The 20,960-nt window shown below is 40.5% G+C and overlaps 1 protein-coding gene across 1 annotated transcript in view; it reads left to right on the top strand.

Moving 5' to 3' along the window:
• Positions 1 to 20,960, top strand: part of LOC122734514 (zinc finger protein 208-like) — a 207,809-nt gene continuing 186,849 nt past the window's right edge. The window contains exons 1-9 of the mRNA XM_043975396.1: positions 1 to 19; positions 129 to 367; positions 492 to 688; positions 792 to 858; positions 987 to 1,152; positions 1,405 to 1,487; positions 2,213 to 2,339; positions 2,877 to 2,972; positions 9,070 to 10,785. Of these exons, the coding sequence (XP_043831331.1) occupies positions 1 to 19; positions 129 to 367; positions 492 to 688; positions 792 to 858; positions 987 to 1,152; positions 1,405 to 1,487; positions 2,213 to 2,339; positions 2,877 to 2,972; positions 9,070 to 10,785 (2,710 nt within the window). The remainder of the gene's footprint in view (positions 20 to 128; positions 368 to 491; positions 689 to 791; positions 859 to 986; positions 1,153 to 1,404; positions 1,488 to 2,212; positions 2,340 to 2,876; positions 2,973 to 9,069; positions 10,786 to 20,960) is intronic.

The raw sequence follows: 20,960 nt of genomic DNA, 5'->3' as shown, positions 1-20,960 counted from the left end.
ATGGGGGAGACGGACAAAAGTCTACAGGATAAATAGGAGAAATCCTAAGGATAAGCCATCGGGAGGTTTGGGGGAGAAGGCCTCGGCCTCGGGGTCGCGGGTTTGTTCCCGGGAGGTTTTCTCTGTAGTCGATCTCCTGGAATATGTGGGTGGGACAGCAGCTCTAAAAGAGCCCCCACACTCCCCAGAGTGTGGAGGAAGAAAATACAGACCCAGGGTCGCCTCTGCACATGCCTGGGCTGTGTCTTTCACTTTTTCTGAGGAGACGCCCAAGAGCCAGGACTCGGACCGAAGGTGGGGGTGGGCGGGCGGCTGGCCAGCTCCCACTCCCAGGGAGAGCTACGTCTACAACAAGGCTGGGGTCGGGGTGAGGGGGCAGCTGCTATGATTATACAGCCCCTATGTGACAGAGAAGGAAACCGAGACAGGCACCAGGCTAAGGAAGTGCCGCTGCTGCATCTGAACTCAGAACCCACCTCCTGCCTCTAAAGCTAGGCCACTGGGCCAGCTGGGTGCCGGGAGAAAGGCAGGAAAAGTTCGGGCCGAGGAGTGAAAAGAAACGGTTCCCACGCAGGAGTCTCGGGGAGCTTCAGGATTTCGGCTTTCCTTCAGTCCGGGGGGCAGCAGAGGCTGAAGCTGCGCGCACTAGATTTCTAGCGCTAGAGTATGCAGAGCTTGGTACGCATGCGTACCAAGTTCGCCGCCGCCGGCCCCCCCCCCCCAACTACGCTTCCCAGAAGGCACAGCGGGGAATGGCCAGTTAGCATGTGATGCAATATCCGCTCTCCCAGGCCACTTTGTACCGACAGTCATTTCAGTCCAGCCGGAGGTCCCCAAGCAGGGATCTGCGCGCTGGAGGTGAGGCAGGGCCACTGGCCCACGGGGGGAATGGGGAGTGGCCTGACAGACCGTCCAGCCCCTCGCAGCCCGCCCGAGCTGCGGCCCCCGGGACACGCGCCGAGCTTCTGACCATCCCTCTGTTTCAGGGTTTGCTGAGAGGGGAGGAGCCTCCAAGGCGCCTGCGCACTGCCCTCCCTTCATCCCTCCCCTTTCCCCGCCCCCTCCGCGAGAAGAGGCACCTATTGGCCACCTGGGGAGGCTGCGTGGGCGTCCTCTGGCCACGCCCCGTCCCACTATTTGAGCCAATGGGAGGTAACTCTGCTGCCCTCCTACGCCCCCCCCCAACTACCCTCACCTTCTCCCCAGCTTGCTCCTGTCCTTCCTCAAGCCCTACTTGACCCTCTCTGTGCCTCAGCTTACCCACCTAGGGACCAGGGTCATGGCCGCCCAGGGGCCAGTGTCAGCCCCCGCAGGCACCTTCAGGATCTGCGTCCCTTCCTGAGCCCCTGGCGTGTCCACTGGGCCCTGTCCCCAGCGACCCTCATGGCTCCCTTCTCCTCCCAGGAGAGGACCCTGCCTGGCCCGAGGGGCAGAAGAGCAGAGAGGAAGCCATGGCCCCCGCCCCCCCTAAGGCCGCGGCCCCCCAGGTGAGTGGGACCCTCCCTCCTTCCGCGGGGGCTTTGCCATCCACATAACAGTGGGACCCGGGCCCTCCCCTTCCCAAGGGCAGACACAGCCAAGGACCCCGCCCCCTGACTCTGGACACATTGCTTAAGCGCCTACGGTTTGCCAGGCCACGTGCCCTGGGCTGGGGACATAAACACAAGGAAAGGCCACACGGTGACCTTGACCAGCCCCTTCAGCCTCTGGGCCTGTTTCCCGGATGAATGGACGGATGGCCCGATGGATGACCTCTTGGTCCCGTCCAGGTCTAAATCCATGGGTCCGTGATCTTGGACAAGGCCCTGACAGGAAAAGGGACCTGCTCCCCTGAGACCCGACCCCAGGCTGTCAGACTCAGACCCCCCCCCCTTCTCCCCACCCCCTCAAGGCCTCCTCACTGCAGGGTCATCCCCACTCTTTGGCCCAGTGTTTCTCTGGTTCTTCTGACCTTCCTTGGGTCCTTCATTTATCATGGCATTCAAGGCTCTTGGCATATTACCCTGATTTTATTTTAACTGTTTTCACAAACTACAAGCTGAGTCGCTGAGGAGGGATGAGATGAGTGTTTGACTTGGAGCCCTCTGAGAGCTGAACAGTGAGACTCAGTCCCTGATGATTCCTGTGCATTCCATCCCTCCCCCAGGTTCATCTCAGGGATGATGCCTGGGGAAGCCCACATGGTTACTGAATGAATGAATGAATATTTCAGGGCTCAGTGACATTCAAGGATGTGGCTGTGGACTTCACCTGGGAGGAGTGGGGCTACCTGGACACTTCCCAGAAGGAGCTTTACTGGGAGGTGATGCTGGAGAACTACAAGAACCTGGTCAGCCTGGGTAAGGAGGTTCCCCTTGGGACTCAGGGTCTGCCCATTCAGAAGTAATTGTTTCCTCCCTTAGTCAATGCTGGGGGATGTATCTACTGTTTAGCTGTGATTCTTTGCCACGTGGAAAGCACAGAATGCTTTTGTGGCCAAGAGACAAGGTTCTCAACACATCTGTTGTCCACAATATGGTTCTGACTTTGTAAAACTGGAAACTGACCTTTGCATTGCCTTGTACCTCTTCAGCTCTCTGTACCCTCAGTCCAGAGGTCGTCCCTTAAATTCCCAGTGCAGGTCTTTGAAGACAGGAGAGTTTCAAATCATCTTAGCAAGAAGTGGGCCATATGAACCAGTTTTCTTGCTGAACCTGAATCTACACTGTGCCCCATTCCCCCATATTTCCTAGGAACACCAACCAGAACATGCTTCAGGTGTCTCTTGTACTGCCCGCTGGATTATCCTGGCATTCCCACTATTCCTGGAAGACAGGGGGGCTAGGATTGAATTCTGAGGTGTCTGTCCCTCCCACTTTGCTATTTCCATTGACCAGGCTTTGTGGTTGCCAAACCAGATGTGATTTCTCAGCTGGAGCAAGGGGAGGTACCTTGGATACCCAAAGGTCTATTCCCAAGAGGCAGCTGTCCAGGTGAGTGAGTAAAAACCAGTGGATTGGGTTGTTTTACGCAGTAGCTTTGAGGGTCCTTCCTAGTGTCTGTAGATGAGGAGCTTACACCTGTGAATAACAGCTGAAATCTGTCATGAGCTCCTGTAGGAGCTATGAATAGCACCACATCTTACCCTCAACCCATCAAGTACCTGACTTTTCTTGTCCCTCTGTTCCCAGTCGGGGGTAGTTCTTTGTCTTCTTCCCTTCTTCAGTCATTACTTTATCATAGTATCCTTGAAACTCAGGGCAGAAAAGGACCTGATCCCCACCTGCTCCAACTGATAACTGAATCAGAACATGCTCCCCAGACGCTACCAGAAGATCTCTAGTAATGTCAAACACATTCTCTAGCAACTGATTCTTTTTTGTTTTGTTTTTGTGGGGCAATGGGGGTTAAGTGACTTGCCCAGGGTCATACAGCTACTAAGTGTCGAGTGTCTGAGGCCAGATTTGAACTCAGGTCCTCCTGAATCCAGGGCTAGTGCTTTATCCACTACGCCATCTAGCTGCCCCCCCCCCAACTGATTCTTCTTTTTTTTTTTTTTTTTGGTGAGGCAGTTGGGGTTAAGTGACTTGCCCAGGGTCATACAGCTATTAAGTGTCGAGTATCTAAGGCCTGATTTGAACTCAGGTACTCCTGAATCCAAGGCCAGTGTTCTATCCACTGTGCCACCTAGCTGCCCCTTCCAACTGATTCTTAATGTGTAAAGCAGAATGATTAGGGAATTCTCTATTTTTTCTCTTGAGTGAGAGACTAGGTCCAAACCTGATAAATTCAGGGAAGCTACTTGATTACATGTTAGCGAGGCATTAGAGCAATGTGGAGAAACATCACAGAAAAGCCAAAATCATCAGAAGGACTCCTTCTGCTATTTGCATTTGCTGCAGATAGCAAAAACTTTGGTTTGATGCCATAAAATAGATTGATGGGTTCTTTGATGCAGTGTATGCATAGATAGATTCAACTGTGCCTTATATGTCTTACCTATGTGATTCTGGACAAGATTTGAGTGCTGTCATGGCACTGTGCTTCCTGGTCTCCGAGTTCTTTCTTGCTCTGAATGTACTATTCTGTAGTTAACTGTAGAAGACAGCCCCCATAAATGGGATCCACATAAAAAGTATTTTATTTTTCCCCAATTACATGTAAAAACAATTTTCACCATTTGTATCCATGTCTCATTTTTCCCATATTCCCTCCATTTGTTATTTTTCTTTTCTGTCCTATTAGTTAATCTAATAGGTGTGAGGTAGTACCTCAGAATTGTTCTAATTTGCATTTTTTCCAATCAATAGTGATTTAGAGCATTTTTTCATATGGCTATAGGTAGCTTTGATTACTTCATCAAAAACTGATCGTATTTTATGTGGGTTTTTTGGTTTGGTTTTTTGCAGGACATTGAGGGTTAAGAGACTTGTCCAGGGTCACACAGCTAGTAAGTGACAAGTGTCAGAGGCCAGATTTGAACTCAGGTCCTCCTGAATCCAGGGCCGGTGCTTTATCCACTGTGCACCTGGCTGCTCCCTGTGTTTTTTAAATTATTGTAGCTAGGCTGTACTTTATAAAATTATTTGCTACTTATATATTAATTGCTGTTGCACCAGTTTGGGCAGTCAGTATTTATTAATAATTAATCTTACATATTAGTAAAATATTGACCATGTATCTCCCTGACTTCCTCACTAGCCACAGGCTTATAGGCCTAAACAATTACATGCCCCTAAGAGATAGCATTCTGAGCCAAGAGGGCAAGCAGAGCAGTGCAAGAGCCAGCCTCTGGGTGAAGGCTTTTTATCCTTTTTTGGTGGAGATGGGTCTCCATACATTGATCTAATCTAATTCGTTATTGCATCATTTAGCTCCATTGATTGACATGACTTGAAGGGTGGTCTTAGGAAGGATAAGTTCCTGCATCTAGGTGTGTCTTCCCCTAGCTAAACAAAAAAATCAATCTGCATTCCTTTTGTTCACCTGAGCTCATCCCAGGCAGTGCTTTCTAGGGTGAGAGGGAGAGAGAGCAACTAAATTAATGTCTAGATCTTTCCTAGAAATCGGTTATTAATAATTATTTTCTCACATTTATAATCATTTTTCAATTGAGGAATGGCTCTTATTTTCATAAATTTGACTCTTTTCTCTTTATATTTGAGAGATGAGACCTTTCTCAGAAAAACTTGCTTCAAAATTTTTTTTCACAGTTATGATTGCTAACTATATTTCCCTCTATCCTATTTCCCCCTGTTTATTCTTTTCTCTCTCTTTTTAACCTGTCCCTCCTCAAAAGTATTTTGCTTCTGACTACTGCCTTCCCCAATTTATCCTTCTCTTCTATGAAAATCCCCCTCCCCTTCTCTTATCCCCTTCCCTTCCTACTTTCCTGTAGGGTAAGATAGATTTTTATGCCTATTTGAGTGTGTATGTTATTCCCTCTTTGAGCCAGTTCTGATGACAGTAAGGTTCAAATGTTCCCCACCAACTCCCCCATATTCCTGTCCGCTGTGAAAGTTCTTTCTTGCCTCTTTTATGTGAGATAATTTACCCCATTCTACTTCTCCCTTTCCCTTTCTCCCACAGCATTCTTCTTTTTCACCCATTAGTTTTAATTTTTTTAGATATTATTCCCATCATATTCAACTCATACCTGTGCCCTGTCTTTTTATACTCCTTCTAACTGCCCTAATAATGAGAAAGTTTGTAGGAGTGACAAGTATCATCTCCCTATGTAGGTATGTAAACAGCTTAACCTTATTAAATCTCTTATGATTTCCCTTTCCTGTTTACCTTTTTATACTTCTCTTGAATCTTGTATTTGGAAGTCAGATTTTCTATTCAGATCTAGTCTTTTTATCAGGAATGCTTAAAAGTCCTCTATTTCATTGAATTTCCATTTTTTCTCCTGAAGGATTATATTCCATTTTGCTGGGTTAGGTGATTCTTGGTTGTAATCCTAGCTCCTTTACCGTCCAGAATATAATTTTCCAAGCCCTCTGATCATTTAATACAGAGGGTACTAAATCTTGTGTTATCCTGACTGTAGCTCTACAATACTTGAGTTGTTTTTTTCTGTCTCCTTGCAATATTTTTTGCTTAACCTAGGAGCTCTGGAATTTGGCTATAATATTCCTGGGAGTTTTCATTTTGGGATCTCTTAGGAGGTGATTGGTAGATTCTTTCTATTTCTGTTTTACCCTGTGATTCTAGAATATCAGGGCAGTTTTCCTTGATAATTTCTTGAAATTCTTTTTTTTTAATTATAGCTTGAAGAAAGTCTAATAATTTTTTTTGGGGGGGGGGGCAGGGCAATGAGGGTTAAGTGACTTGTCCAGGGTTACACAGCTAGTAAGTGTCAAGTGTCTGAGGTCGCATTTGAACTCAGGTCCTCTTGAATCCAGGGCTGGTGCTTTATCCACTGCACCACCTAGCTGCCCCAAGTCCAATAATTTTTAAGTCAACTCTCCTGAATCTATTTTCCAGGTTAGTTGTTTTTCTTTTTTTTTTTTGTTTGTTTGTTTTTTTAGTGAGGCAATTGGGGTTAAGTGACTTGCCCAGGGTCACACAGCTAGTAAGTGTTAAGTGTCTGAGGCCAGATTTGAACTCAGGTACTCCTGACTCCAGGGCCAGTGCTCTATCCACTGCGCCACCTAGCTACATTGTCTTCTATTTTTTTCATTGTTTTAAGGGGTTTTTTTTAAATTGTCTTTTGATGTCTTGTAGGAATAATTAGCTTCCACTTGCTCAATTCTATTTTTTTTTTTTTTTTGGCGTGGGCCATGGGGGTTAAGTGACTTGCTCAGGGTCACACAGCCAGTAAGTGTCAAGTGTCTGAGGCTGGATTTTGAACTCAGGTACTCCTGAATCCAGGGCTGGTACTCTATCCACTGCGCCACCTAGCTGCCCCCTCAATTCTAATTTTTAAAGAATTATGTTCTTCAGTGGTCTTTTGTACCTCTTTTTCCATTTGACTAGTTCTACTTTTTAAGGAGTTTTTTTTCTTCAGTTAATTTTTGTATATCTTTTTCTGTTTGTCCAATTTTGCTTTTCAAGTCATTCTTCTCCTCATTGGCTTTTTGTACCTCTTTTACCATTGTTTTACCATGTTTTTTAAGGTATTTCCTTCAGTATTTTTTATGCCTCCTTTACCAAGCTGTTGACTCTTTAAAAATTATTTTCTTGCATTACCCTCAGTTTTCTTCCCAATTTTTCATCTACCTTTCTCACTTAATTTTTTTGTGGGTGGGGCAGTGAGGGTTAAGTGACTTGGCCAAGGTTACACAGCTAGTAGGTGTCAAGTGTCTGAGGCCAGATTTGAACTGAGGTTCTCCTGAATCCAGGGCTGGTGCTTTATCTACTGTGCCACCTAACTGCCCCCTTACTTAATTTTTTTAATCCTTTTTGAGCCTTCCATGGACTGAGATCAATTCATATTCTCTGAGGCTTTGGACATAAGAGTTTTGACCTTGCTGTCTTCTTATTTTGATATTCCCTGTGTGTTTTGATCTTCCTTGTCCCCATAGTATCTTTCTATAGTCAGATTTTTTCTGCTGTTTGCTCATTTTCCCAGACTGTTTTTTGACTTTCAACTCTTTACTAAAGTGGAGCTCTGCTGGCAGGGTAGAAGGTGCACTGTCCCAAGCTTCAGGGGTTTTGCGCAGTTGTTTTTATAGATAATTCTAGGGACCTGTAAGTTTTCAGTTCTTCCAAGGTGGTATGATCTAAGGAGACGTGTGTTTACTATTCTCTTGGCCTGTGCTCTGCTCTGTGAGCAACCACAAGCCCTCTTTTCTGCCCTGGAACTGTGACAAGGGCCCCTGCTCTACTGTGGCTGCAAGTTCTAGTGTGCTACTGCTCCTTCTTGTCCTGGGACTGTGACCCAGATCCAATCATGTGCAAAACAACAGAGTCCAGCCCCCAATGCCAGCAAAGAAACCCCGTAATCTCCTTCTGACCAGTTTTTTGACCCCCTTATTCTCTGTGGGCTGAAAGCTCCAGAAGCAGCTGCTTCTGATTCAGACACTCTGAAGGCCTGCTCCTGGTACACTGGGGCCTGGTTTGTGCTGGCACAGCCTGTACTCTACTCTCTCCCTTGTGTGATAGGTCTTTCCTGCTGACCCTCTAAGTTGTCTTAGGCTGGAAGATTGTTTCACCCTGTCCTTTTGTGGGTTCTGCTGCTCCAAAATTTCTTTTAGGGCATTATTTAAAGGTCTTTGGAAGGGTTGTGGGGAAAACTCTGGTGAGTTCCTCTTTTTTCTTCACCATCTTGGCTCTGCCCAAACAGGCATTTCTGGATAAAAAGAACACACCAGAACCCATCAATAATCTAAAGAAAAAAGTGTTAATTTGTCTAGGAACTACAAATTAAAAAGCTCTAAGAAATACTGCTTTGTACCCACAAATTAGCATATATAAATTATTCAATATAATCATTTTAAATGTTGGAGACCCAAGATTAGTTTACAGTCTTGGTAAACAAACACTTGATGCAGTGTTGGGGTGGGGTTTTTTTGGTTTGTTTGGTTGGTTTTTTGTGGGACAATAAGGGTTAAGTGACTTGCCCAGGGTCACACAGCTAGTAATTGTCAAGTGTCTGAGGCTGGATTTGAACTCAGGTCTTCCTGAATCCAAGGCCAGTGCTTTATCCACTGTACCACCTAGCTGTCCCTGATGCAGTGTTTTTTGAAAGCAAAATAAAAGATCATTAAAACCTTTCATTTTCTTTTACTCTGTGATTACATAATTAGTACTCTACCTGAAGCATGAAAGTCATAAGACTTTGCTACAGAGATTTTCCTGGGTACTTTGTTCTCCTGTGCTGGCTACAATGGAGATTATCTGAATAAATTAAAGCATAGCAATGTAATAGAATATTATCTTGCCATAAGGAATGACAAATAGGAATACAGAAAAAATATGACTCCTAAGAATTGATGCTGAGTAAATTAAACAGACAGAATAAATATAACCATTGGCTACAGTTTTGTAACTAATAATATCAAGAACATTAGAGAAACAACAGAAATTTTAAAAAGGAGATTGATCTAGAAAAAAGAGATTATTTACTGTTTTTATCTCTTTCAGATTCAGATACTAGGCTTCCAGTCAATGAGTCAGCTCCAGAGTTTGGCCTTAATCTAGAAGAATCATCTAAGAAAAGACTCTTGAAGGATGTTCCTTGGATCTTGATGTTGGGGGGAGGTTGGGATTATTATGCAAGGTTAAAGGAGGAACAGAGCAAGGAGGATCAACATTTAAAACTAATAAAAATCACTAAAAGGAAATCCCCCAATGAAATAAGTGTTCATGAATATAAAAATGACAGAAGCTCTAGTCTACAGCCACAGAAGCGATTTTTTATAGGAAAGAGTCTTCTTCATAAATATAATAGACAGAGAAGGAGCTTCAAAAAATATTCAAATGAAAAACAACATAGAACTTGTTTAAAGAAAATATTTTCTAATGACAACAGATGTCAGAAATCCTTTAGTTATAATTTTGACTGTATTGAAAAACATAAAGTACATTCTGGAAAGAAGTTTTCTGATTGTAATGAATGTGGGAAGACTTTTCTCCAGGACACTGAACTTATTCTACATCAGAGAATTCACAGAGGAGAAAAGATTTATAAATGCACTGAATGCCGAAAGGCCTTCCAAAAGAATTCCTATCTTAGGAAACATCAGAAAATTCATAGTGGAGAAAAACCTTATAAATGCAATGAATGTGGAAAGGCCTTTCACTGGAGGTCACAGCTTACTGAACATCAAAGAATTCATACTGGTGAGAAACCTTTTGTATGTAGTGAATGTGGCAAGGCCTTTCTAAGGAGCTATGAAATTATTCGACACCAGAAAATCCATATTGGAGAAAAATCTTATAAATGCAATGAATGTGGTAAGGTCTTTCGCCGGACTTCTTGTTTTAAAAAACATCAGAGACTTCATACTAAAGAGAAGGTATATAAATGTAATGAATGTGGGAAGGCCTTTCACTGTAATTTACACCTTGCCGACCATCAGAGAATTCATTCTAGAGAAAAACCTTATATATGTAATGAATGTGGGAAGGCTTTCCTCCGGGCCACCGAACTTACTCGACACCAGAGAAAACATGCTGGAAGAAAATCTTATGAATGCAATGATTGTGGGAAGGCCTTCCAGCAGAATTCATATCTTCGAAGACATCAGAGAATTCATACAGGAGAGAAACCTTATGAATGTACTGAATGTGGGAAGGCCTTTCTCCGGTCTACTGGACTTACTCGACACCAGAGAACACATACAGGAGGAAAACCTTATGAGTGCAATGAATGTGGGAAAACTTTCCGCCAAAATTCATACCTTATAGTTCATCAAAGAATTCATACTGGAGAGAAGCCTTATGAATGTACTGAATGTGGGAAGGCCTTTGTTCGAAGCACTAATCTTAGTCAGCACCAGAGAACACATACTGGAGAAAAACCTTATAAGTGCAATGAATGTGGTAAGGCCTTCCGCTGTAAATCACACCTTATTGACCATCAGAGAATCCATACCAGAGAGAAACCTTATGTATGCAATGAATGTGGCAGGGCCTTTGTCTGCAGTTCTAATCTTAGTCATCACCAGAGAATTCATACTGGAGAGAAACCATATGAATGTAATGAATGTGGGAAGGCCTTCTGTAAGAGAGCAGATCTTACCCAACACCAGAGAACACATACAGGAGAAAAACCTTATGAATGCAATGAATGTGGGAAGACCTTCAGCCAGAATTCATACCTTAGAAGACATCACAGAATTCATACTGGAGAGAAACTTTATGGACGCAATAAATGTGGAAAGACCTTCCTCTGGTCTCCTGAGCTTACTCAACACCAGAGAATACATGCTGAGGAGAAACTTTATGAATGCAATTAAGATGGGAAGACCTTCATTTGAAAGACAAAACTTACTCCACATCATAGAATTCATACTTGATAGAAAGCTCATGTATGTAGTGAATGTGGGGAGATCTTTGTCCGGAGAACTAATCATAATACCAGAGAATTCATACTTGAGAAAAATATATGTCAAAAATCTGCCAGAGGGTAGCTTTTACTTATTACTATGAAATTAGTACTGGAAATAACTTGTGAATATTTTTAATGTAGGAATGCCTTCAGTCAGAAAGCAGATCCAGCTATATACATCATGGGATTCATACTGCAGAAAAATCTTATCAATGCAGTGAATGTGGGAAGGCCTTTTGCTATAACTCATCTTATGCAATATCAAAATATTCATACAGGAAAGAGAATTGTATAAATGCAATGAATGTATAAAGATTTGTATTCTTGAGAAAGCCTGTTAATTGGCACCAGCAAATTCATGCAAGGGAGAAAACTGGTTAAGGATAGGATATAAAAAATATTTTCCAGGAGCACAGAGCTTTTTCATGGGGGTGGAGCCAGGAGTAACAGGAGGAACTACAGACTAGTTTGCCCACTAAACCTCCACAATGATCTAGAGAATGCACTAGACCAAATTTTCATTTTACAAAAATGCAAGAAAAAGTTATAATGAGTTATTTTTCTAGCTCAGGGAGACTTAGGGAAACAGTATTGGTCAAATTGAAGCTAATGTCTCCATGAAACATGAAAAAATAGTAAAATATCAAAAGACAAAACAGAAAAAAAATGTGAGATATCTCGTAGCAAAAATAAATGGCCTGAAAATCACTCATAGTCATTGAACTACCTACAAACTAACTAAAAAAGCCTAAAATCTTAAAACTACCCAGATCTCTTAGAACCAGAGGGCAAAATGGAGATAAAATCTACTGGTTCCCTAGTGAAAGAAGACCCAAACTGAAAACTAGGAATGCTATAGCCAAAATCAGAGCTCCCAAATTTAAAAAAAAAAATGGCAAGTGTCCACAAAGAATTAAAATACCATGGAACTACAATCAGAATCATACAAAATTTAGCAGCCACAAGGGAGAACATGGAATATGATAATCCATAAGGCAAAAAAATCTAGGCTTATAGCCAAGAACAATTTACACTGTATCTGAGTAGAAAATTTGACCTACAAATAGAAGTCAAGAGAAGCATAAAATAGACATGGACTGTGCAATCATAATGGACATTATGATTAATTAGACTACATTCTTATACAGAGAGATAATACATGTAATATGGAGGGATAATACATGTGGGAGTCTTATTTGATTGAGGACCTAGGAGTGCTTGTGTTATATTCTGGTGATCTTAGGAAGGAAAGGAGAGGAAGAATGCACTATTCGGACTTCTCTGACTTCTCCACCATGCTCCTGGAAGCTCATTATTGGGAAAATATTCTTCAAAATTCCATCAACATTGGTACCCCACCTCATCATTTCCCTCTGCCCCTATGTTTGGAAAGTTGGCTCATGAAGTCCAAAATGTCCAGTTAAGAAGGCAGCTCAGCTCAGACATCTCACTTCTTAACTGTTTGCACTACTTTGGGACTTCACCATGGCCAACTTGGATACTTTTTCTCCTATTCACCCCCTCCATGCTTTTTATCTTTTTGTATGTTTTCTTTCCCCATTAGATTGTAAATGCCTTCAGGACAAGGAGGATCCTTTTTTTTTTTTTTTTTTGTATTTATATTTTCAGTGCTTAGCACAGTGCCTGGCACATAGCCTTAATAAATATTTATTGACTAGAGGAAGGAAGAGGAAGAATGGGGAAATTTATTTCATATAAATGAGGTGTAAAAGAACTCTATAAGAAAGTGGAGGGTTGGGAGGGGAACAGGTGACATTTGAACCTCACTCATTTTGCCTCAAAGGAGGGAAGAATACACATACACAAACATAGTTTTGTACAGAAATATATTTCACCCAATAGGAAAATGGAAGGGAGGTGGGCAAATTAAGAGCAGAATTAGTCAAAACCAAAACAATCACTTAAAGAAGGAACAGGGGAAGGAAGACAAAAAAGTATAAAGAATTAGGAGGGAGGGAAATACCTAGTAATTGTAACAGGAATGTGAATGGGATAACCTCATCCATAAAACAAAAGCATAGCAGATTGGATCAGAAATCAAGACTGAACATGTCTACAAGAAACAATTGAAATAAATATGCAGAATTAAAATGGAGGGAGGGGTGAAGCAGAATCTATTCTGTTATATCTAAAGTTTAAAAAAAATCAGAGGTGGTAATTATAACCCCCAAAAAGACCCTAAGACCTCAAAAAAGCAAAAAATAGATCTAAGTAAAAGAGAGAAACAGAGGAACTACATTTTGCTAAGAGGCACTATAGACAATGAGTATCAGTACTAAATATATGCACCCAATGGTGTACTTTTAATTCTTTTTTTTTTTTTAGTAAGGCAATTGGGGTTAAGTGACTTGCCCAGGGTCACACAGCTAGTAAGTGTTAAGTGTCTGAGGCCAGATTTGAACTCAGGTGCTCCTGACTCCAGGGCCGGTGCTCTATCCACTGCGCCACCTAGCTGCCCCTACTTTTAATTCTTAAAGGTCAAGTTAAATGAGTTAGACATAGACAAATCTTGCCAAAAACTAAAGAAATGAAGGACCTGAATAGAATTTTTAAAAAACTAGATATGAAAGAACACTGGAAAACCTTGAATGATAACAGAAAAGGATATGCCACCACAAAAATTGACCATATTAGTATAAAATTCTCACAAATGGAAAAAAAACCTCAGAAATAGCAATAAGAGATGTAATTGCATATCGTAATCTCTTCCATAATGCAATAAAAATTACTTAATAAAGGGCCTTTGAAGAAAAGATTAAGAATTGGATTCTTAACAGTCCTAGAGAATAAGTGGGTTTAAAAACAAAGCATAGAAACAACTCCATTAAAAATAATGATGAGGGGCAGCAAGGTGGTGCAGTGGATAAAGCACCAGCCCTGGATTCAGGAGGACCTGATTTCAAATTTGGCCTCAGACACTTGACACTTACTAGCTGTGTGACCCTGGGCAAGTCACTTAACCCTCATAATAATGATTATGAGATGACATACCAAAATTTCTTGGGGGAAAATTTATATATCTAAATGTTTTTGTCAATAACAGAACAAATCAATTGACCATGCAGCTTAAAAAAAAAAAAAAGACAACCTAGAAAACCAAAAATTAACACACACATAATTAAGTGCCACAATTAAAAAAAAAATTCCTGATGCCCAGAATAGTTGGGTGAAAAACCCGCAGAGCTTGTACATCATTATGTATGTATATATCCGCCTATATATTTATGCATGTGTGTGTTTATGTATATGTATCGGAGTTCAAATGGACATGTTGGGCCTAAAATTACATAAGTAAAATTGAAATATGGAATGCCTTGAGGAAATTGCTAAATTCCTTTCATAACTTCAGACTTTTAGAAATACAGGTCCATCTTTTCTTAAAAGACAGCATTATAATGCTAAAAGATACAGGATGCTATCATTTTAGAAGGACTGAGAATCCCCCATTGAATTGAAATCCCTTCAATCCAATCAAAAATTGCTCTCACAGAAAAAAACAGTGATGTACCTGTTGGTTATGAGTATGCTCCAACATAAAACAAGGATTGTTGAAAAAGAACAGGAGTAAAAGATGTCATTAGGGAAATGTGTGATTCAGAAAAAAAGATGGTTCAGTCATGGGGTAGTATAAAGTATAATGAAGATGGACACCCTAAGTGTCTCACTGATACCTGATGATGTCAGGAGAAATTAAGGAAAGCTGGCATAGTGGGTAGATTCCATCTGGTAAATTTCTAGACAGACAAGAGCCACCCAGGACAGACAGGCATGGATGGGTCGCAATTTCTATTGTAAGAGCTGATGACTTCGCCAATCCCTGTCCTTTACTTGCCATCATGGTTCACTATGGGCTCATTGCTCTTAGGTTTCTTTCTTTCTTTCTTTCTTTCTTTCTTTCTTTCTTTCTTTCTTTCTTTCTTTCTTTCTTTCTTTCTTTCTTTCTTTCTTTTTTTTGCAGGCAATGGGGGTTAAGTGACTTGGCCAGGGTCACACAGCTAGTAAGTGTCAAGTGTCTGAGGCCAGATTTGAACTCAGGTACTCCTGAATCCAGGGCCGGTGCTTTAACCACTGTGCCATCTAGTTGCCCCTGCTTTCTTAATAGGGGAATTAGGATCCCTAGTCCTTTGTTCCACCCTTAATTCTTATTTCTGAGGGAAGTGCTATTTCATATACACTAATGATAGAAATGTTTAAGGGGAGGGGAGGGAAAGTTAATTATTTTTTTAAAGGTGTCTAAGGCTTCCCAGAACATTAATTTTATTTGTTGTCTAGGACAGGTTGATCAGTGATTGAAGTACCATATTAATCAGGTGAAGGTTATGGTAAATTCATGCTGGAATGAAATTTGTGAGTATACAAGATGCAGTCTCTTTTGCCAATTCCCACTACCATTTAGCTTTGCATGTTCTCTAAGTGGTTCTTTGCTAAGGCAATAACCACGTAAGGGGGGAAATGGTTTGTAGACAAAACTTGTATACTGACGTTTTGTGAAGGATGTTTTCTCCATAGCTGGTGGCAGCCTGACAAGGCCTGAAGTTAATTTTTTCCTCCAGATCTTCTGCCAACTATTAACCAGGCAAGCAATATATCAGTTATACATGTGAAATCATGCAAAACATATTTCCATATTGACCATGTTACCAAAAATAAAGTGAAAAAATATTACTTTAATTTGTATTCAAAGTCTATCAGTTCTTTCTGAAGATAGATAACATTTGTCATCATGAGTCCTTTGAAATTGTCTTGGATCATTTTATCACTCACAGCAAGGAAGTTTTTGACAGTTAATGATCATTACAATATTGCTGCTACTGTGTACCATGATCTCCTGGTTTTGCTCACTTCACTTTGCATCAATTCATATAGGTCTTCCCAAGTTTTTCTGAATCCATCCTGCGTGTCATTTTTTATAGAACAATAATATTCCATCATAATTATATACCACAACTTGTCCAGCCATTCCCCAACTGATGGCCATCCCCTCAATTTCCAATTCTTTGCCACCACAAAAAGAGCTACTATAAATATTTTTATATAAATAAGTCCCTTTCTTTTTTTTTCTTTGATTTCTTTAGGACACAGGCCTAGTAGTGGTATTGCTAAATCAAAAAGCATGCACAGGCTTTTTTCCTGATACTTTTATTTTATTATTTTCCAGTTACACGCAGAGACAGTTTTCAACATTTGTTTATATTAGATTTCCAATTTCTAATTTTTCTCCCTCCCTCCCCTAGACAGCAGGTAACCTGACATAGGTGTGTGTATATATATATATACTAACATCAAACGTATTCCTGCATTAGTCATGTTATAAGAGAAGAATCAGAGCAAAAAAGGAAAAACCTCAAAAAAGAAAAACAACAGCACCAAAAACAAAAGAAATGGTATGGTTCAATCAGCATCTATTTTTTCCTGGATTTTGAGAGCTTTTTCCATTGTGAGTCCTTTGGAACTTTCTTGTACCATTGTATTGGTGAGAAGAATCTAATCTATCACAGTTGATCAATACATAATGCTGATAATACTGTGTATAATGTTCTTCTGGTTCTGCTCATCTCATCATCAGTTCATGCAAGTCCTTCCAGGTTTCTCTGAACTCCTCCTGCTCATTGTTTCTTACAGCACAATAAAATTCCATTACATTCATATACCACAACTTGTTCAGCCATCCCCCAATGGATGGGCACCCCCTCAATTTCCAATTCCTTGCCATCACAAAAAGAGCAGCTATAAATATTTTTGTACATGTGGTTCCCTTTTCCTTTTTTATGATCTCTTTGGGGAAAAGACCCAAAAGTGATATTTCTAGGTCAAAGGGTATGCACAGCTTTATAGCCCTTTGGGCATAATTCCAAATTGCTCTCCAGAATGGTTGGAGCTGTTCACAGCTCCACCAACAATGCATTAGGGTTCCAATTTTCCCACAGCTTCTCCAACATTTATTATTTTCTTTTTTTGTCATATTAGCCAATCTGATAGGTGTCAGGTGGTACCTCAGAGTTGTTTTAATTTGCATCTCTCTAATCAATAGTGACTTAGAGTATTCTTTCTTATGTCAATAGATAGCTTTGGTTTCTTCATCAGAAAACTGCCTGTTCATATCCTTTAACCATTTCTCAATTGGGGAATGACTTGGATTCTTATAAATTTGATTTAGTTCCCTATATATTTTAGAGATGAGGCCTTTATCAGAAGTACTGGCCATGAAAATTGTTTCCTAGGGGCAGCTTAGGTGGTGCAGTGGATAAAGCACCAGCCCTGTATTTAGGAGGACCTGAGTTCACACATGGCCTCAGACACTTGACACTAGCTGTGTGACCTTGGGCAAGTCACTTAACACCAACTGCCTCATCAAAAATAAAAGGTAGGATTAACAATTAGGATCTCAAAAATAAATCTAATTAAGAGAGATAATCAGGAAATCTACATTTTGCTAAAAGATACCAGAGATAATGAAGTGATATAAAAAATGTATAGCATTTCCCTCATAAAGGCCTCATTTCTCAAATACATGGGGAGCTGACTCAAATTTATAAAAATAACCATTCCTCAAAATATATAAGCTTTCTGCATTCCTTCTAATTTTGTATGCATTGCTTCTGTTTGTACAAAACCTTTTTAATTTAATGTAATCAAAATCATCCATTTTGCACTTCATAACATTCTCTATCGAGCAGCTAGGTGGCGAAATGGATAAAGCACCGGGCTTGGATTCAGGAGTACCTGAGTTCAAATCCTGCCTCAGACACTTGACACTTACTAGCTGTGTGACCCTGGGCAAGTCGCTTAACCCCCATGGCCCTGCCCAAAAAACAGCAACAACAACAACAAAAATAATATTATCTATCTCTTGTTTGGTCATAAACTATTCCTTCCTCTCTTAATATACCTATGGTATCACCTCTTATGTTTAAATCATGTACCCATTTTGACTTTATTTTAGTATAAGGTGTAAGATGTTTGTCTATGCCTAATTTCAGTATCCACAGTTTTATAAGCCTTTGGGCATAGTTCCAAATTATTCTTCAAAATGGTTGGATCAGTTCACAATTCCATCAACAATGCATTAGTGTCCCTATTTTTCCACATCCCTTCCAACATTTGTCATTTTCCTTTTTGGTCCTGTTAGATGATCTGATAGATATACTTAAATGTTTTTTTTTGTTTGTTTTTTTCAGTGTTGTTTTAATATATATTCTCTTAATCAATAGTGATTTCGAGCATTTTTCTATTACCACAGATATCTTTCTTTTATTCCGAAATCTTCCTGCTTATATATTTTGAGGAATGGCTATTTTTATAAATTTGAGTCAGCTCCCCATGTATTTGAGAAATGAGGCCTTTATGAGGGAAATGCTATACATTTTTTATATCACTTCATTATCTCTGGTATCTTTTAGCAAAATGTAGATTTCCTGATTATCTCTCTTAATTAGATTTATTTTTGATATCCTAATTGTTAATTCTACCTTTTATTTTTTACCTCAGCTGAAGCTTAATAGATTCTGCTCCAGGGGGCAGTTAGGTGGCCTAATGGATAAAGCACTGGCCCTGGATTCAGGAGTACCTGAGTTCAAATCCAGCCTCAGACACTTGACACTTACTAGCTGTGTGACCCTGGGCAAGTCACTTAACCCTCATTGCCCTAACAAACCATTGGTGGAGTTGTGAACTGGTCCAGTGATTCTGGAGAACAATTTGGAACTATGCCTGTGCTTTCCCTTTGAACCTGCAATACCACTGCTAGGTACATACCCCAAAGAGATCAGAGAAAAGAAAAGGACCTATATGTACAAAAATATTTTGTACTGCCAAAGAATTGGAGACTGAGGGGTTGTTTAATTAAAGAATAACTGAACAAGTTGTGGAATCTGATTGTGATTGGAGTATTATTGTGCTATAAGAAATTATAAGGGGGTGGCTAGATGGCACAGTGGATAAATCACTGGCCTTGGATTCAGGAGGACCTGAGTTCAAATCCAGCCTCAGACACTTGCCACTTACTAGCTGTGTGACCCTGGGCAAGTCACTTAACCCTCATTGCCCCCCCCCCAAAAAAAGAAATGATAAGGAGGATAGGTTCAGAACTGATGCTAAGTGACATAATAACTGGGAGATCATTGGGCACAGTAACAGTAATGTTGTAATGATGAACTATGAAAGACTTGGTTATTCTGATTAATACAATGATCCAAGAAAATTCCAAAGGGCTTATGATGAAAAATGGCTTCTACCTCCAGAGAGAAAACTGATGAATTCTTCAGTGTAAAGTGAAGTAAAATTTTTTCATTTTCTTTTTCTTGCTTTTTTGTGATATGGATCATATGAAGATGTTTTGCATGATTTCAAATATGTAAGTGATATTTTTATTGCCTCCTCAGTGAGGAGAGAATAAGGGACTAAAAATTTGAAAAGTATGTTAAAAAATAAACAATATATATATATATATATATATTTTTTTTTTTAGTGAGGCAATTGGGGTTAAGTGACTTGCCCAGGGTCACACAGCTAGTAAGTGTTAAGTGTTTGAGGCCGGATTTGAACTCAGGTATTCCTGACTCCAGGGCCAGTACTCTATCCACTGCGCCACCTAGCTGCCCCAACAATATATTTTTAAAATAAATTCTTATTTTTTAAAGGGTGGGGGCATTGAAACTGTCCTGAAGGCTTGACTTGCTTGGACAGAGGATATAGTTTCCTGGTCACCTGAGTAGAAAAACCAAGGGCTTCTCCCTGGGGCTTTTGAGCTACATGATCAAAACTAGAACAGGAAAGCTGGGCTTAACTGGATCAACACTGTATTCTCAACAAATACTCTTCCTTTGCCATGACTAAATAACAATCTGGTTCAATGGAGTACAAGTGTCTCATTTTGTACCAAATCATGAACCTGAGCTATATGACCAATCCAGCCAGCCTTGGTCTAGAACACCTTACCATTTCTCCTAATTCTGACAAGCTAAGCAGCCAAATAGAATAACCCTAACTCTAAATAGATGTTGGGTCTGGAATCAGGAAGACCCGAGTTCAAATCTGGCCTCTAACCCTTACTAGCTATGTAATCCCAGACAAGTCACTTAACCTATATGCCTCAGTTTCCACAAGTGTAAAATGAGAATGTAAATAGCTCCTCACAAAATTATTATGAGGGAAAAAATGAGATAATATAGGACTTTAATACTTGTTTTCTCCCCCTTGCCCCCAACAAGCAGAAGTTTAAGCCATCTTCCAAGTGAAAGCTCTCCAAACATTTGAGGACAGCTACCACGTTCTACCTTAAATCTCTTGTCCATGTTAAACATTCATACTTCCAGCAATTGATCTTCATATGGCATAAAACTGAGCTTCTTAAAAATTAATTAATTAAAAGAAAAGCAAAAACAAAAAATTGAGCTTCTTCATGCCTCTGGTTGCCCTAATCTGGACACACCTATGTTTTTCAAAGGCCTTTACACAATATGGTCCTGAGCCTTGCATACAATGCCCTTGATATGGTCTAATGGGGCATTACAGGGTGAGAGTATCATATCCTCAGTTCCAGACAACATAACTCACTTAACATAGCCTAAAACTTCACTTGTTTTTTCTTTTGTCTGCTCTATCACACTGACTTATACTGACTTTGTAGTTCACTAAGAATGACTTGGGTCTCTTTAATAAGCTTTACTGATGTTGGGGGCAGCTAGGTGGCACAGTGGACAAAGCACCAGCCCTGGATTTAGGAGTATCTGAGTTCAAATCTGGCCTCAGACACTTGACACTAGCTGTGTGTGGACAAGTCACTTAACCCTCATTGCCCCACCAAAAAAATAAAAAGCTTTACTGATGAAATTTAATTTTAACTTATTTATCTTACATACTCTTGTTGGACCCTCCCTATCTAACAGAATGCATTTAAGGAAAACCAACAGAAACACATATGATGGCATATATATTATAGACCTAGAATCCCCTTTATTCA

Source organism: Dromiciops gliroides, chromosome 1 (assembly GCF_019393635.1).
Source record: "Dromiciops gliroides isolate mDroGli1 chromosome 1, mDroGli1.pri, whole genome shotgun sequence".
NCBI classification, from domain to species: domain Eukaryota; kingdom Metazoa; phylum Chordata; class Mammalia; order Microbiotheria; family Microbiotheriidae; genus Dromiciops; species Dromiciops gliroides.
The sequence above is the reverse complement of the archived record's forward strand: the minus strand, read 5'-3'. Positions and strand labels throughout refer to the sequence as shown.